At 41.9% G+C, this 19,100-nt stretch overlaps 1 protein-coding gene across 9 annotated transcripts in view; it reads left to right on the forward strand.

Moving 5' to 3' along the window:
- The window catches only part of PLCH1 (phospholipase C eta 1), a 158,769-nt gene that overhangs the window by 95,068 nt on the left and 44,601 nt on the right, over window positions 1–19,100 (forward strand). For 8 of the 9 annotated variants that reach the window (XM_048865258.2, XM_048865260.2, XM_048865261.2 and 5 more), the window contains 3 exons: window positions 2,336–2,506; window positions 10,578–10,671; window positions 14,305–14,508. In XM_048865258.2, the coding sequence (XP_048721215.2) occupies window positions 2,336–2,506; window positions 10,578–10,671; window positions 14,305–14,508 (469 nt within the window). The remainder of the gene's footprint in view (window positions 1–2,335; window positions 2,507–10,577; window positions 10,672–14,304; window positions 14,509–19,100) is intronic. The other variant, XM_048865259.2, reaches the window with a different exon arrangement.

Genomic DNA, 19,100 nt, shown 5'->3' on the forward strand with positions numbered 1-19,100 from the left:
ACCTTTTTATAACCCAGAACCATCTATTATTTTGATTTGACAAAAACACGTTGAATTTTTTTCCTTTGTTGCTGCCAGCCTATATCTGGGTTCATATCATAGACGTTGCAGAAATGGTTAGAACCCTTGCTGTTGAAGAAAGAATGACATTTTGAAAGCTTATCCTGTTGTTAGACTGGCTTGAGGACCAGGCGGATAGCCCTTATTTCTCGAGTCATCCTCATTCATGCAAGGGGTCCAGTGGACTTCCATTATTACCAGATTCATGCATAATAAAGGATAGACACTGTGCCAAATTCTCAGTCCTGGATCAGGCAGCTTTGTGCTGCTCTGATGATACAAAGCAGCTAGAAACCTGTCCTAAATGATTCCTCCTGACAGAGTTGGGCTCTGTGCTACCTGTTCCCAGTTTTCACTTGCACCACTGAAGATGTGCCCCTTCCTTTTGTTATGTAGACTTAAATAGTAAAACTATGCCAGACAGATAACCTGCTATCCAGAATCCAGGAAATATTAGATGTATGTGATCCAGGTAAATCTTGCTATGAGGCATTCATGAGTGAGGACACCAGAAGCGGACTACAGGGAATCGACTGATATCCTGACTAGAAGATTTCAAATTTGCCATCAGACATAGTCTGGGAAAGCTAACCCCAGTATAGTTTCATTTTCCCAGCACCCCTGAATATGGAGGATTATATATTACAGAGCAAGAGAATCCAGGAGACAACTGGTCTATAAGGAAAGAGGGGTGTAGAACCATGGAATTATGAGGCTGTATTTTTCATGTTGGTGTTTACTTATATAGAGTACAGTGATATTCATATCCTAGAACTGTGTTTAAAACAAATGGTAAATGGAATACTTTGTTCAAAGGGAAAGTGAAAATGGAAGGTGTAGTTCCAAACTGGACAACTGGGGCTACTGTTCACTGTAGTTACAGGCTGGCTGATCGGCAGCTCCACTCTGGCAAGTGTGAGAGTGGGTGGAGGAAGGAAAAGCTGACCCCAGAACAAAAAGGATTGGTGGTGAGATTAGCATTGCCAACCCTCCAGTTTTGTCCTGGAGTCTCCAGGAATTAAAGATTAATATTCAATTAAATATTATGTCATGTGAGGAAACCTCCAGGAATACGTCCAACCAGAATTGGCAACCCTAGATGAGATGCAGGCTGTAGTGAGAATTTGTGTTCACATTTTATTGGGTAAACTGTTGGACAGAAGAACCCACCCTGAGGGAATTCAGGGCAAATCAACATTGGGAAGAACTCTGTACAGAAAGGAGAGCCCTGTCCAGAGAAGTTAAGGAGGCACTATCTTTAATAGGACTCTGCATGGCTGCAGGCATCTTCATTTGCAGATCTTGATGCAGGATCAGGACATAAGGCCTGGGTTAACTGAAATGTAAAGAAAGTGCATAAAGAAAAACAATATGCAATGCTGTGAATGAGAGGTGTTATTCATGGATGCACATAGGAAACTAAACCATCTATGATGTTAAAACTTCCTTTCACTTTTCTTGAGCTGCTTACAATCTAAAACTCAGCAGGGAAAGGAGTCTTTCTTGAGTTTGGGTTACTGGAGAGACCTACATCAAAGAGAAAATAAATTATAAAACTGCTGTCAAATGTTTTGTAAATCCAAAGCAAATCCTATTAGGCAGATGCTCAAAGTAAAAAGCAGTAATAATAATACAGTAAGTACTGTTTTCTTCTCTAACAATAGCTCTGAGGACAAACTAAAACAGCAATCAAGACTGTGGAGATATTTTTCTGCATGGAATGTAGCTGTTGTTGCAGACTTAATCCTATTCACATACACTGTGCTGGCAATGGGATTAAACAATTGTTGCAATTTATCATGTTGACATCTCTTTAGCATTGTAATATAATACAGAACATTTATAAATGTCAGATTCTGCCTTTCGATGAAGTCAGTGGGCAAGATTCTGATGCTATCCAGTGTGACTCCATTGAATCAATAGATCACTCTAGATTTACACCAGTGTAACTGAGATCAGAATCTGGCCCAATGTGAGTCCTTCTCATGAAATAATTTAATACAATGAAATCTAAAGACAGAATTTGCCTTTTCATTGAGATTTTGTCGTTTTACTTAAACAATTTAATTTCCACCAAGAAATCCAATAAGAATCCTTTAAATTTTGTTGTAACATTAGCAAGTGCTTGCTAGCGTTGTTGAGGATGAGTGGGTTCATGTGGCTTGAAGTGTATTGAAAGTGTATCTTTTCTTATACGTATGTTCTATTCTGCTCCATTCCCTGAATTCATCATATACCTTCCCAGCACACTTACTTGGGTGTTCTTGCTCCTCAGGAAGCTGACACAGATGAGAATCAGGGAACCCTAACATTTGAAGAATTCTCTGTGTTTTACAAGATGATGTCATTACGACGCGATCTCTACTTGTTGCTTTTGAGCTACAGTGATAAGAAAGATCATCTCACTGTTGAAGAATTTGCTCAGTTTCTGAAGATGGAACAAAAGGTAAGAGAATAATAAATTTAGCTGATGGTCTTGTTTTAACACACAACAAAAGTGTGCGACCAATGTTAGCTCTTACTTTGTCCAGGCTGTAAACACTAGCAAATGCTAAAAATGAAGGATTTGGAATGGAGATGCTAAGACAAAATTAATCTGATTAAATACTGTAGTACAGTAACTCCTCACTTAACATTGTAGTTATGTTCCTGCAAAATGCAACTTTAAGTGAAACGATGTTAAACGAATCCAGTTTTCCCATAAGATTTAATGTAAATGCGGGGGGTTAGGTTCCAAGGAAATTTTTTGGGGGCAGACAAAAGGCATTATATACTGTACAGTACTGTGGTTGGGAAGTGTCCCACACTTACCCCACACAGACACAGCCCACTGCAGGCATGGATGCTAGGAAGCACCTTTGCAGCAGCAGTGGCAGCTTACCCGGAGAAGAACAGGTGCCGACTTTGTTGGGGGATGCTTCAGGCCTGCCTCTTCCCATCCCCGCTCCACTCCAGGCCAACTTTTTCCCACCCCTACTCCACCACCTCTCTGGAGCACGCTGCATCCCTGCTCCTTCCCCATCCCCAGAAAGTCCTAAGCGCTGCCAAACAGCAGTTTGGCAGGCATAGGACTTTCTGGGAGGGAGGAGGAGGAGTGGAGACGTGGTGCTTCCCCGCTCTTTCCCCTCCCTCCCAGAAATCCTAAGCGCCTCCAAACAGCTGTTTGGCAGTGAGGGAAGTGCTGGGAGGGATGGGGAAGAGGCGGAGAAGAGGAACTTGTGCAATGCTCCCTTGTAAAGTCGCTGCTCTTCCACAAAATCTTACATGCAGTGGACAGAGCAGGCAGCCAGACGATGTTATAAGGCAGCATTGTGCAACTTTAAATGAACATGTTCCCTAATTGAGCAGTGACGTAACTTTGAAACAACGTTAAGTAGGAGGACGTTAAGTGAGGAGTTACTGTACAATCAAATGCTTTTGGAAAGCAGGAGCTTTTTGATCTTTTATGGAGGAAAAGTGGCATATTAGGTAAATAACCACACTGGCTTATACTGACTTCCAGATAATAAGTTTACATTTAATGTTAGTAATCCAACAAGCAGTGCATTTTAGTGCTGTAATGTTGTATCTTAAAACTTCTCTTGCCTTTAGAAAGTTTCTTGTTTATGTTGAAAGGAGGGTGCAATATGAGTAAGGGTGGCAGAATCTGACCTTTAATAAACAAAAGGTTTGAAAAGCGTGTTAGAAAGTGAGTGAGGACAATACAAATTACATTTTAAAGTAGAAACAATTACTTGGTTTTTAACAAAATAATGTAGGATGAAGAAAAAGCTAAAGTCTGTGACTTTCCATATCTGATTTGCCTGTCTAGTTTTAGTTCGGTAATTTGTGTTAAAATGAGTTTTTGATGCAACATCTTTTCATTTAAACTTAAATTAAATCCCATACGTTTATTGAATTTTATCCTCAACCTAGGAGCCTCTAGGTCACTTTAAAAACAATAAATAACAGCTACTGTACCTTTAAAAAGCAAGACTTAAATATTTACAAATTAATAAAAATTTACAATGTTCAAGCTACTTATTATACAGGAAGTTAATAAAGTGGACTCACTTCAAGCTATCACTACTGACAATTGATTAGTGTTTTCTTTATTGTAGTTTTAATATAATCTTTTGTTCATCCCTAAAGTGAAGTGAAGTAATGAGCAATATATCAGAATTAATATTATTGGAGTATTACATTATGACAAAAAGAAAAGGAGTACTTGTGGCACCTTAGAGACTAACCAATTTATTTGAGCATGAGCTTTCGTGAGCTACAGCTCACTTCATCAGATGACAATCTCCTGTTTTGAATTCTGACTTGACTATGTCAGAGTGGGGTTAGGCAGTGTGCCTAGAAATATAAATCTTTATAACAACTTTTTCTGTTAAAAATCCATGTTCTTTGTACAGGGCTTCTTTTTTAAAAAGATTTTTGAAGAGATTGTGAAATTTGTTTTGGCTTAGTACTTCCAAGGCTTTTCTTTGTGTATAAATTTTGGTTTAGTACTCAGCAGTTCTCTTCTTGTAACAGGCAACATTTTCATTGCCTTTACCAGCTAGGGCACTGGTATCTTTTTGTTTAAAAAAATATTAGAGATAAGCTATACAACATGCACAAACCTCTGTATTTGAGCTCTTCAGGTCAGAGACTATGACAGAATTGTTTGAATGTAGGCACCGAAATCCACATTTAGGCTTGATTGTTGTACTGAGCAACTCAGAGTGAAGACTATAAGAGCTGCAGGTGCTGAGCACCTCTGAAAATCAGGCTACTTTTACTTACTTGCTTAAATATGGATAGACTGTAAGCTTTCTGGGACAAGGGCTGTCTTTTAGTTCTTTGTTTGTACTGCATCTAGCACAGTGAAGTCCTAATCCAGGGCTTGGAGACCTAGGAGCTACAGTCATACATATAACAAATTAAGATGCTGGTGTATGAAAGTTATCTTTAGTGTGTGGACAGCAGATCCCATTGGCTGGGAAGCGAGGCCAATGGGAGCCACAGGGGTGGCGCCTGCAGGCAGAGGCAGCATGTAGAGCTCAGAGCTGAGGTAGGGGAGTTCCTGTTGCCCTTCTGGGGAGCCCCCCAGTAAGCACCGCATTGCACCCCAATCCCCAGCCCTGAGTCCCCCTACACCCCGACTCCTGCTGCTGGGGTGTGGGGGAGTCCGAGACTGCCCCAGTAACAGCCGGTGTGACTGGTCCAGGGGCTGCTCAGACGGCTCCCGGGCCAGCCGCATGGGCTGCTGCAGAAGTCACAAAGGTCATGGAAAGTCACGGAATCTGTGACGTGGGTGACAAAGTCACGGAATCTGTGACGTGGGTGACAAAGCCTTACTCATCGCTCTATTGCTGCTTTGCTAACATTTGATTGTTGGGTGGTGGAGTTTTCTAACATCCTACCCAGAGGGACTGTGACATCCTCCTTCCACTCTCTCCTCTGCAAGCCAGGGATAGTGTCACTTCTTGATGAGTTTTTGTGACATTTTATTTTAGGCCAACAGATGACTCATTCAAATACTCAAAAAACAACATCTTGCTGAACCTGTAGAGGGTTGGTTTTTTGAAAGAAAAATGTCTGCATCAAAATCAGTCTTTCATCAGCAGCGTATAAATTCCTACATTCAAAAGATTTACGTTCCAGTATTAATGAGCATATTCAGTAACTGATGTATCCATATATGCCTATATTCAAACATTACCGTTCATGTAAAAGGCATTTTACAATTTAATTAAAGTAAATTTTAATTAGAAGTGAGAATCTGTGTCATCTCTCTCAAGTTAAAGTTAAAAGAGCACAAGTGAAGGGACTCCTGTCCCTTAACAGCTGTAACCTTTGCCTAGATTAGACATTTTCATTCCTATTACACATGCAAACGCTGCCATACAGACATCAAGGAGCCTGTGAAAATGATGAAAAAGTTAATTCTCAACAAGTTGTGCTGAAGAAGGCTCTGCTAGGAATAGCCTTTACAATCAAAGAGCAGCCTCTACTTGAGCTTGGATAATCAGTTATTTTCTTCAGTGAAGTGTTCTCATTTCTATTATCCTGTGTAATTCTAGTAGGCTTCTCATGATGCAGGTTTAGCTTGGAGTTATAAATAAAATTTTCTAAGAAACAAACTGAGCCATCCCCTGTGCTCTCTATAACATTTGGAGGGAGAGAGATATGAGCTGATAGATATTTCTGTCCTATGATTACAGTGTATAGTTATTTCAGTATACTAGCGATGTTTGGTATTTGTATTGAGGTTTGTTTGAAAGCTTTAGCTTTAAGAACCTGCAAGTCATCCACTATTTTCATGTTTCTTTCCATTAGCTGAGAGCAGCAGTTCTCAGCTTATGGGTCACAGCCGCCAAGATGCTCACCAGTTGTTGTCTTCACGTGTCACACTCCATTTCCCATTCTTTGTCTTCCACAGAAAAGAAATTGCTCAGTCATGTACAGCTGGTCTCTCTCAGACATGAGGAGCACCGCAAACAAATGTACCCAGTGCTCACCCTGCTTCTTCTGAAGCACTGAGAAACCTGAGCAATTTTTAGGAACACAGTTCAAAGATTCTGTGCTGTAGCTGAGAAGGACCAATTGTGAGGGGTTGGGCTGACAGAAGCAGGATGGTCATATTATGACAAAATTATTAACTTCAGCTTAAAATCTTGGAGCTACTGTTCAAAACCTGTTAAACCTCCTTCTCTGCTGGCATCTTGGCATGAAAGTTGAAGTGAAAATTCTTAGAAATACCAAGTCTTCTACTTTTTAGCATTAAAAGTCATGGTAAGGAAGAGCCACTAAACCATATGCTACTTCTGGTGCATAACTCTTATTCTTGCAGCTCTCAGAAACACTGGCCAATTATTCTATTTAATGCATCCCAGTAAAGCAAAGGTAAATGTGGCTGCTTCCTCTAGGGTACTGAGTGCTCACCTAAAACTGGCAGAGGCAAAGGAAAAGACACAGGAATGTTGAAACCCTGCTAATGGTGTAGAAGGCATGTCTGTGCAGAAGGAGACTGAATACACTTTACACACATGGTCAGACAGCCTGTCTTCTATTGCAACCTGACAAGTTTTTCATCTACTCAATTGATGATGATGATGGCAGAGAGAGAGACCCTCAGCAGAAGTCTCCCTCACTTTAATAATTCCGCATTCTGGCTGTGTTTTCTGCTTCAGTTTTTGCATATATTTTGTTTGATATTCGTTTGCGTTTGTCCATTTTGTCTGCCTCTCTTGTCTATTTAGATTGTAAACTCTTCAGGGCAGGAACTGTCTTTTACACTGGGTTTGAACAGCACCTGGCACAATGGGGCCACACTTCTGATTGTATTACGATAGCATATGGCAGTCCCAAACAATGGTCTCCATTAAGGAAAATATGTTAGTCACAATAACACTTAAGCACAGGCTTAAATCCCATAGCAATCAATAGAACTCAAGCGTATGCGTAAGCATAGTCTTGCATATGGACTTAAGCACATATTTAAGTGCTTTCTTGAATTGGAGCCAATACTGGCAAATAGGGACATCACTAGTGACATGCGGCAGTCTGGATGGCCTAGCTGTGCTTTTAGGCTTAGCACAGCTTGCCACAAATACCTATGGTCCTTAGAAGAGGTGTCTTATAGCCTTATTGACAAAGATATGCATCATGCATTAATGGTGTGAACGTCTTACCATCCATTTTTACCACAAATGTATCACATAACATGTGAAACAATGGGTGGTGCAGAATAACCCTGGATAACTTCTGCTTTTGAAGATGTTTGCAAAGCCATCGCAGCCATGAAATCTGTAAAAATCCAGGAGGCCCAGGAACATTTGCTGAGTGGGGATGTGGTACACTGACTCACCTTCTGATTTCTATGCAATATCTGGGAGTCAGAAGTAGTATCATAATAGCGAAAAGAGAGACCAATATCATTAGTGTCTGAAGGGAAGAGCTCAAAGTGACTGTGGTATCTCTTCAGTGTTTTATAGAGACATACAGAGAGCATAGATCAGTGGTGGGCAACCTGCAGCCCATGGGCTGCACGTGGCCCATCAGAGTAATCCACTGGCAGGCCGTGAGACAGTTTGTTTACATTGACTGTCTGCAGGCATGGCTGCCCGCAGCTCCCTGTGGCTGTGGTTCACCATTCCCGGCCAATGGGAGCTGCGGGAAGCGGCACGGACTGTGTTGCCAGGGGAAACTTCATTGTCCCATTGTTATTTGGACTTAAAAAAACAACAACACAGCAGTGTAAGATGAAATGATTCCTAGTGCAAACTAAGGATCAAATTCTGCCAGGAAAACTTTTATGCGGTTGCATTTGTGTGCATTAAAAAGTTGCCAGAAAACCTCATTAGAGAACTACTTTTTGTGGTTGAGTGAAGACGTGTAAACCTCTGAGAGACAGGCCTGGAGATAATGGCATCTCATTTTGCTTGACAATTTGCATTTCAATAGCCAAGGTTCTTTTCAAATGAGATCCAAAGAAACAGTGTCAAAGCAAACATCAGGATTAATATCTCTTTCTGTGTATCACTAGAATCTCAACATCCTTAGGTATCTGCTGTAACTGCAGTACCTTCCTGACTGAACAGAAAGTACTTTAGTATTACAGGATTGATGAAGTGGCAAATATTGACAGTGATTCTGCTCTCACTTCAGTACTAGAGTAACTGTATGGCAGTTAATTGATTTTCCTAGCATAAAGTTGGTGTAACTGACAGCAGAAACATCAGATGTGGCTTCTCTCTGGTCCTGATCCTGTAAAGACTTCTGCACGTGCTTAAGTTTATGCACTGTGGATAACTCCTTGATGGGGGCTGTTTACAGTGCATAGAGTTAAGCATACGAGTAAGTCTTTTCAGACCTGCCCATTTGTGTGTGCAGCCCAGCAATATTACAGGCTCCATTACTGCTACAGATATGAATGTTTCCCAAGTTACTGCTAGTTTTAAATAGTGCACATAAGTCTGGGGATAGTAGATGAGACTCTGTCCCTTCCTCTCAGTTAGTGACATTTTTTGAACTTCTCACTAGCTAGGATAATTCACTTCTGCCCATATTGAGTTCGTGTCCCTAACCTCTGTTTGCAAGAACCTGGGAATGGGAGTCAGGGAATGGATCACTTGATGATTACCTGTTCTGTTCCTTCCCTCTGGGACACCTGGCATTGGCCACTGTCAGAAGACAGGATACTGGGCTAGATGGACCTTTGGTTTGACCCAGTATGGCCGATCTTATGTTATATCTACTAATATCACTATCTGTTTCCCTCCCATTATGACACTTACTGTTTGCACATTAAGATTTTTCCCCCTTCCACTTTTTCACATTTTGGCCCTATGCTGCATGGTGCTGAGTGCTTCTTGAGAAGTGGTCAGTGGGAATCAGGGCCTTCACCATCTCTTGGAAGATGCTCAGCACCTGGCAGAATTAGGCCCTTAAAGAGCTCCGCTCAAGGATCTCAACCTTCCTCAAAAGATGTCCACAAAGGTAAGTGTTGGTACTTGGGCCTGCTTACCTACAGACAATGGTAGGGAGGATGAAAAGCAAATCAAGGCTATAGAAGTAGTAAAGTCACTGGAAATGCCAGCCAAAAGAAAGTAAATTCCTCCAGTCAATGAGAAGGAAGAGCAACAAGCCACCAAGGGAACATTTCTTTGAATCTGAACCGTGAATAGCAAATAACCTGCAACACTGAGCAATCCGCCTTGTTGCCTTTGCCTGAAGCAATAATATTTAATACAGACTAGGTACAATTTGAGAAAGAAAACATCTATCTTCCTGGATTCTTTCACTTGAAGTATGATTGATGTCTTAATTTGAAGTTATGCAAAGCCAGTGTTTGAACTAACTTTGGTGAAGAATGAGAAGCTTTATGGAAATATGATAGTATCATTTTTGTGGAAAAAATATGCCTAACCTAACCATTTTTTCACTTCACTTCTGTTAAGTTTAGGGTATGAAAAACAGCTACTTGTCATTATAGAAAGGAGATAACTGACTTCAGTGGGGTCAGACTTTCATCTCTGGACCTGATTCTCCGGTCACATCTCCTATGTATCACAAGTAACTGCTGAAAGCAGTGAAGTTAATTGTCGAAAACAAGTGTGAGGAAAAAAAATCAGATTTTTTAAAAAGTAAATTGCATTAAAAATATCAGTATCAATCCTTTCTCTGTACTTACTATTATAATATTGGAATTCGAACTATTAAAGACTCTTTTCCTGCAAATTTTCAGCTCTTAAACCAACCAGTGTAGTTGTGATTATCAATTCTCTACCATGTTCATCCTAAAAGTTAAAAGATAAAGAGCATGAGGCTTGTGGAGAGTTACCAACCCCCTCTTTCCCCCTTTCCCCCCCCAGAAAAAAAACAAAGGTAATTTAGAATAGTGTTACTGCCAGTTTTATTCATGGTTGACTGAGTTCAGTGTTTGATCACAAGATTTTCAGCCAGACACAGGGGCCTGAAGTATATTTTGACATGTTGGTCACATACTAGAAAAAAATATGTATACCAGTGCTGTCATTTTTGTGCAGATGAATAATGTGACCACAGAATATTGCCTTGACATCATAAGGAAGTTTGAAGTTTCAGAAGAAAACAAGGAGCAAAATGTTCTGGGGATAGAAGGTAAAGTATCTGATTCTCAATTTATTTCCATTGCAGTAGAGTGGAAGAGTTCTAACAACGTTTTCCTTGATGTGGCTTTTAATGTCTGATGACTACAACCGATTAATGTGAAGGCTCAACCACATGATTGTTTGGGGGGTATTTTAATAAGTTATGGGTTGAAAAATGGGAGAACAATGGGTTCTAGTACTGTACTACCAGCCACAATTGTACTGCAAGTGATTCCAATATCATCTTAAAACAAGAGTGCAAACAAATTTGTATTGGTTCTTATTGCTAATTGATTATTTGTGTTTGTTTATACCATAACCTATTTTCATTGATGTAAAAAAAACTGGTGCTGTTGCACTAGTGTAAAACCACTCTACAGTGGTCCATTAATTTACACTCGAGTAAGTGGCAGCAGGGAACATAATAGGGCCCAGAATATTTTCTTACAAGATTTAGAAACTTGCTCCTTTCATTTGCAAAAACAAGGCTGCAGGTGGTATATTAATTCTGAAACCAACTTAATACCATATTCAGATCTGCATGTATCAATAAATCTTTCAGAATTAGATTGAAATAATTTAAGTGCTACGGTCGGTTAATTAGCCCAGAAGGTAACTTCCATGAGCAGATTAATTTGCTTGTTGGATTCTGTAGGGATAATAAATCATCTTCTTGCTAAACCACAGCAAGGAAACAGGAGGCCTGGATTTATCCTCATGGTTCTGCCATAAGTTCTGTTACTCTGGGAAATTCACTTAGGCTAGAATTAAGAAAACAAAACAAAGCAACAAACTGTGGCATTTTAAACATTTGAAAACACTTCTATTCCTATTAGGTTTAATAACGCTCCCCTCACACTTAATTACATTCAGAGTCTTAATAGTTTGCTTTGTCCCTTTAAAACATTTTAAATTCCATATTCTAAAGTTAGCTATTTAAACTCTAGTCCCAATTCTGATCTAAGTTACACTGGTGTAAATCAGTAACTGATGCAGTGGAGTCATGGTGGTATGAAATCAGAATCAAGCCCTCTGATTCCTTGTCAGGATATGGTAGAGACCTCGGAGCCAAATTCATCCCTGGTATAAGTGGTAGCTCTCTCATTAATTTAAATGGGAATCGTGTCCACTTATGCCAGAGCTGGATTTAGGTCGTTTTCACATTATTGTGACCTATTGGAATATTTCTGCAGTGTTGCATTTAGTGTGGGTTCCAACATGGAAATGGTTACCAGTACAAAATTCTGGGGGATCTCCAGGAGGCCAGGCCTATCCCCTTGCAGGCCCTGTGTCTCCATATCTCTTTCCGAGCAGCTGCCAGGCATTTACTCTGGCTCCAGCTGTCCCGACATTTCTCTTAAAGAGGGATCCCACTGGTGAAGAAGGCTCCATGGAAGAGGTAATATTATCCCAGTATCATAGGGCTGCTTGCACAACAGGCACACCTGCCTCATTTTCTCCTTCAGAGTCCCCAGGACTAGGCCAAATAGTCTTTCCGAATAAAAATAGCCTTAGCAGCTTAATTTATCATGAGAGAAAGCCCTGTGCAGATAAACTATAACACAAATCCCATAAGCACAGTCCCAAATTCCCCAGCATAGTCCAGAGGGTACATGCTACACACCAAGCACAGCTTCAGCATCTCTCACCATGGGATCTCTCACCATGCTCCAGCTCTCCAGTGCAACTTTGACATCTCTCACCACACTTCACTCCTAGGCTTCAGTTTTCTGGCTCAGAGAGCCAGCAGGCATCACCCTCTCCTGCTCTCAGCCTTCAGCCCTCTCCAGCCATGGCTCTGTGGCTCAGCAACGGCCGGCAGCTAGCCCCTCCACAGCTTCCTAGCTCTCAGCCCTTTCCAGCCTCCTAGCTCAGGACAGACAGCAAACTAGCCCTTCTGTTGACTCCTAGCTCTCAGCCCCGTCAGCCTCTCTAGCTCAGGACTGTCAGTGCACTAGCCTCTCTGCCCAGTGAGGACCTGCAAAGTTTACCACTCCCTGCGGACTGTCTCCCAGGCAGCTCTCACCTGCCCCGTCCTTTGCTTCTCCAGTCTGTGCACTCAAGCAGTCCTGATGCACCAGCTCTCTCCTATTTACCTGGCCCAGGTGCTGCCATGGCCCTTAATTATGCTAAGTGGAAACACCTGTTTGGGCACAGGTGCGCGGGATTGGTTTCATTTCCAGGAGATGACCATCCTATGATACCCAGGATATATCACTCTTAGTCCATAATCTTCACTGGGCCAGTAGAAAGACAATGTGCATCCCCTTGATGCCTCATACCCCCAACACGAGGCTCCCACTCCATCCCTTACACCAACCCAGTCATTTCCCCATTCCTCCAAATGGTTCCCCCACCTGCAGGAACACTCTCCCGGGTCTTTGGAAAGAGGGATGTGGCTGCAGAGGCAATTGACATCCCTTCCCCCATTCCACAACGCATCCCAAGGAGTCAGGAGATATCAGCTTGCCGAGGGTCGCATCTGTGCAGGGCAGTTTTTAATGACAGCGAGGCATTGTTTGGGTACAAAGTACCTGATTGTTTGCAGTGGTGTTTAGATTAAGATAAATAATTTTTAATCTTATCAAATAATTTGAAGAAAGGAAGTTTTATAACTTTTAATGGAAACAATGATGAGCTGTTTTGTTCTGTTTGTTATTGGAATGTTTTCGTTTGAACTGCAAGAGACTGTGTTAGCATACAGTACTTGCCTAAGTCTGTGCATCAGATTTGGCCCAGGGAAACTCTCCAGGGTTCCAAATAATTTTTACACACAGATTTCCATCATATACTCCTTAAGGGCATGAAGGAAATGTATGATGTGAACACTGACTTGATAATGGGATTGCAGATCTCTGCTTTTCTTAGTCTTGCCATATTGCTGCCATTCATTATTTAAGCTTTCATATTTACTACTTGAATACAAATTTCTGCTCACGCTATTCTTTGTTAATAGATGTCTTATGAATCCCTTAGCTCAGTGCCATTGCTGTCCAAACTCTGCTGGCTTTGGTAGGCATGGATTTGTAAACATATTACTACATTGTTCTGTTTTGTTTGTTTTGTAGTTTGTTTAATATTTCTTGAGAGACAACAGTGCATGTGATGCTGTAGAGACCAGGAGAAAATGATAGACTTGTCTGGCATAAATGGTCTGAACTCCCATTGACTTTAGCAGGTGTAACTCCTGTTGATGCTAGCAATGAATTTGGTCTCATAGACTTATAGACATTAAGGTCAGAAGGGACCATTATGATCATATAGTCTGACCTCCTGCACAATGCAGGCCACAGAATCTCACCCACCCATTCCTGCAATAAACCTCTCACTTATGTCTGAGCTATTTAAGTCCTCAAAGACTTCAAGGTGCAGAGAATCCTCCAGCAAGTGACCCGTGCCCCATGCTATCGGTCTTTGGCCTCGCCTGAAGGAACTTGCAAAAGAAATAGACAAACCATAGATGGTAGTTCAGATACTCAGGATGGTGGATTCATCCCACATGACACAGCCATTCTTGGGTGGCAGATTAACACTGACAGGCTTTAGCATAAATAGTATTTATTTTATCAACCTGTGTATTCTACTAAGGTTAATCTGTCCAGGTACACTGCACTCTTGAAAAACTGTTTCTTTTTGTTCAAAGGTTTCACCAGCTTCATGCGCAGTTCTGCTTGTGATATATTTAACCCTTTGCATTCTGAAGTCCACCAGGATATGGATCAGCCCCTTTGTAACTACTATATTGCTTCATCTCACAATACATACCTGACAGGAGACCAACTTCTATCTCAGTCCAAAGTGGAGATGTATGCCCGGGTGTTGCAGGATGGTTGTCGATGCGTTGAAGGTAGTTTTAATGTTATTTGTTTGGGTGTAAAGCTCTATAAAGTCTGACAGACATTACTCTTAAGTTTTAAGTTTGGCACTGAATGTGCAAATTAATTTGCTCATATTTTACTTCACTATCTTCTTCACCTGTTTGGTAAATTTTATTTGTTAGCAATCTTAACAAGTAATGTTTGCTGTTGAGATGAGTGTCTCATACAGACAAAGCATAGCCACTGCTGGTTTCTCCTCTGCGGCCCTTTATTAAATGGCTCACCTTAACATTGGCTCTAATAACATTTTCCATGTCTTCCCCATTGTTCTCTTTCCTCCTGTTGCTTTTAGTAAATCTGTCATAGCCCAATAACCTGGTGTTTCTGTGTGAAACATCTCTGAGACTAAGTTGGTGGAGTTTGAAGTCAAACTCAAAGTTAATAACATCAAAATCACTGGAGTTACACCAGGGATAAATTTGACCATCTGAGTTTAATTATAAGAATCTCAGTCATTCTAGAAACTCGATGTTCAGATTTTCTCATCAGTAATAGCATTCTGAGATAGACTAGAATGTGTTAAGAACAAACACTGGGAGAACACAGGCTCTGCAATAGTTGATTAGACCATTTGTCCATCTACTGCAGCAGCACTGTGCTTCCAGAAGTGACCTTTGAAAGTGGGGAAAAAAACAAACAATTGTGCAACACTGTACATCGTGGAAATAAATCCTTCCTGACCCCTGCAGTTGATAATGTACACTTGGGAAGCATAAGATACTGGGATATGTGCGACAATAGCAATTCTCACTATATATTTTAAGATAAAGAGGTACTGCCTTTAAGAGCTTTAGTAGCCTTTAATGCCTGCTGTAGAAGCAGGAGACACTGTAATAAACTTTTTTCTGGATAGTCCCCCCTTTTTCTTCATCACCTTGGCGGGATTTCAGACTAGCAGTTCCTTCTTTTGGCCTCTCTTTTTTGTTGTTTTCATCGTCTTCTTTGCCTTCACTTTGTCCTGTCAGTTGGGTTGGGTGGCTCTTGTTCTTTGTCTTCAAGTCTTCTTCTTAAGTCCATCTTCCAAACTGACACCACCCTTCTTCATGTCCTCCATCAGCGTCTCAAGCCACCTTTTTCTAGGACTTCCCACATCTTGTTGCCTCACATGACCCAGCTGTCTCAGTGATACTCCCTCAGCTTTTCCGTGTGGGGGGCTACCTTCATCATGTCTTGTACCATTTCATTACCTAGCCTATCAGCTCTTGTCTTACCCAGAATCCACCCAAGCATTTTCATTTTGTCAGTGTGAAGTAGTTGTTTTTCTCTTGTCCTCATTGGCCAGCGTTCCAGCCCATACATCATGGCTGGCCTAATCATCACCTTATACACTTTGCTCTCTAATTTACTTGGCATATTCTTATTGCAGAGCATCCACATTCCCATCATGGCTCAACACTGAATTGAGGTATTTAAATTGTTGCACAGACTTTAACTCTGTACCCTCTAGTTTTAGTGGCTTTTCGTTGTCCCTCTCAACGAAGCATCACATGTATTCTGTCTTTTGTCAGCTGATTAATAAGCCATTTTCTTCTAAAACAGCTCTGCATAGTTCTAGTCCCTTTCCAATTCATATTTATCTTCACAGCACAACATTATGTCATCAGCAAAAAGCATGCTCCATGGAGCCTCTCCTCTAATCTCCTGTGTCAGGGTGTTCATTGCAATCACAAATAGGAATGGGTTTAAAGCTGATCCTTGATGTGGACCTACCATCACAGTGAATGACTCATTGTAGCCACTGCTGCTTCTCGCTACTGTTGGCCACCCTAGTACATATCCATGTTAGTCTGAACATATGTCTTCAGCTGATTGTGCAAACATGGGCACCACCACAGCAATTCTGTAGGAACTGTTATAAGCCTTCTCTAAATCCACAAACACAAAGTGTAATTTTTGGCATTTCTACCTATGCTTCTCCTGCAGTATTCAGAGTGCAAACATTGCATCCATTGTTGACTTTCTTGGCATATGCCTGAACTGACTGTTGCTTACTCCAGCTTCTCCTGAAGTCTTTTCTCAATAATTCTTTCCAGCCTTTTCATGATGTGGATCATTAACTTGATGCGTCAATAATTGCTACATTCTTCACATCTCCTTTACGCTTGAAGATTGGGACCAATGTGCTTTTCCTTCACTTGTCAAGCATTTGTCCAGTATAGGGAAGTAAACTGAAAAAGTTAGTCATCAACATTACTCCCTCATGGCTAAGGCCCTACCAAATTCATGGCCATGAAAAACGCATCATGGACCGTGAAATCTGGTCCTTTGTGTGCTTTTGCCCTATACTATACAGATTTCATGCAGGAAGACCAGCGTTTCTCAGATTGGGGGTCCTGACCCAAAAGGGAGTTGCAGGGGGGGTCACAAGGTTATTTTGGGAGAGGTCACAGTATTGCTGCCCTTACTTCTGGGCTGCTTTCAGAGCTGGGCTCCCAGGCAGCAGCTGCCGTTCTCCAGATGCTCTGAAGGCAGCGCCACTATCAGCAGTATTGCAGAAATAAGGGTAGCAGTCCCACAGCCCCCCCCTACAATAGCCATGCGATCCCACCTCCTTTATGGGTCAAGACCCCTAAAATTATAACACCGTGAAATTTCAGATTTAAATAGCTGAAATGAAATTTATGATTTAAAAAATCCTCTGACCATGAAATTGACCAAAATGGACTGTGAATTTGGTAGGGCCCTACTCATGGCCTAATGCTCTGACTGGTTCAACTGATACACTGTCTGGTCCCACTGCCTTCCCACATTTCATCATCTTTACCACTGTCTCCACCATTTTGATAGGTCTTGTGAGGTTGTTGCTTGCAGACACGTCCCTCGACAGTTTCTTCACATTCTCTACATCGAGCAGCTTCTCATAAAATCTCTGCCACTTCCTAGTGATTTTGTAGATTTCCACCAGCACTCTTTTGTTTTCACCTTTGACACATGTCACAGCTCTTAAGTGCTCTGTACTTCTTTGCCTTATCTTGGCTAATCTTTTCTCTTTAAGTAGTCTTGTGTATAAGGCTTTACATGACTGACTATTAGCTTCTGCAATGCTCTTTTTCACCATTATTTTTTTACCAGCTTGTAGTCTTCATAACTTTCCCCCATTCACTCTTTCTGCCATCATTTAAACCTTTCCTCTTTCTTCCTTCCTGCCACATGCACATCGCTGGACCATCACCATGTCTCTTTGCCATGAAATTACACTCCTTTCATCTAGCCACAGGTAACTTGTGCACCTTCTGTAACTTGTTTGGATATTTTCCCCCCAAACTTTGTTGGTATCATCATGGTCGGTTTTGTCATTCTCCAACTTCTGTAGAACCTCATGCTTAAATCTCAGACTAAATTACCTTCCAGGAGCCCCTGCCACTTTATCCTTTGTTCCACAACTCATCTTTTGTCTCCCACTAACATAATCACCAAAAGTCCATTACAAGCAATCTTTGTTGGTCCACAATCTGCTCTCCTGGGATCACTTTACAGTCTCTCACATTTTTTAGATCTCTTCCTCATGTCAAAAAGTAATCAATCTGGCACCTGTTGGCACCGTTCATGTATGTAATTAAGTGCTTCTCCCTCTTTACAAAGTATGTATGGACAACACTCAGTCCTTGGGCTCTGGCTAACTCTACGATATCCTCACCATCTTCATTTCAGGTTCCGAAAACTCATCCTCCATGGTGATTGTCATACTCCTTACTGTGTTCTCCCATCTGTCTGTTAAGATCTGCTCTGATAATCAAGTTCTCAGCTTTGATGGAATCTCTCCTTCTCCTCAACTTGACTGTGAGGCATATCCACATATGACATTAAATATTCTAGCAAATTCCTTCTTTTGGCAGTTGTGGTGGTGTATGCACACCCCGTCCCTTGTCAGAGTGGGCAGGGGGCATGCTGATACCACGGTTACAGCCTACCCAATTGTCTTGGGTCTCGCTACACTAAGATTCAAGGATCAGGGTCTGAGCGGCAGCCCTCAGGTACAGGACAGCGTGGCCTAGCGGCCAGAGTCCATATAGCAGCCCCAGAAACAAGACAGCGCAGCCTAGTGGCCAGAATCAATATAGCCACCCTCAGATACAGGGCAGTGTGGCCTAGTGGCCAATACCCAGGGGGCTGTCACCAGAGGGGTGGCAGCCTGGGTATTGGGACCCGGGCCCACTCTACTCCACCGGGCCCCGACCCAGGGCCCAAACAGTGGCAGAGTGGTCCACCACTGGGTCAGTGGGGAGTCCCAAGAAAACACGCTGACCTCACAGGAGTGGGAGATACTACTTACTTACCCTCTCTGGGTCACTTCCTACCGAGCTTCCTGAAGCTGTAGTCACTGGGGCTTTGGGGTCTCTGGGCTCCTCAGCACAGTTAACTCCCTGGGACTCTGATGGCAACAGGTCTCTGGTCCAGATTTCAGGATCTCCGGGTCCCGCAGGGATGGGCTGAGACAGCTTTTCAGCTGGAGCCTCCACCAAAGGTCCTTCCTCTCCAGCAGTCAGCCTAGACTGAGCGGGGCTTCTCCCTTGTATACTAGCATAGCACTTGGAGCATGCCCAGTGTGGTGTGAGGGGTG

The sequence above is a fragment of the Caretta caretta genome, chromosome 9 (assembly GCF_965140235.1).
Source record: "Caretta caretta isolate rCarCar2 chromosome 9, rCarCar1.hap1, whole genome shotgun sequence".
NCBI lineage: Eukaryota > Metazoa > Chordata > Testudines > Cheloniidae > Caretta > Caretta caretta.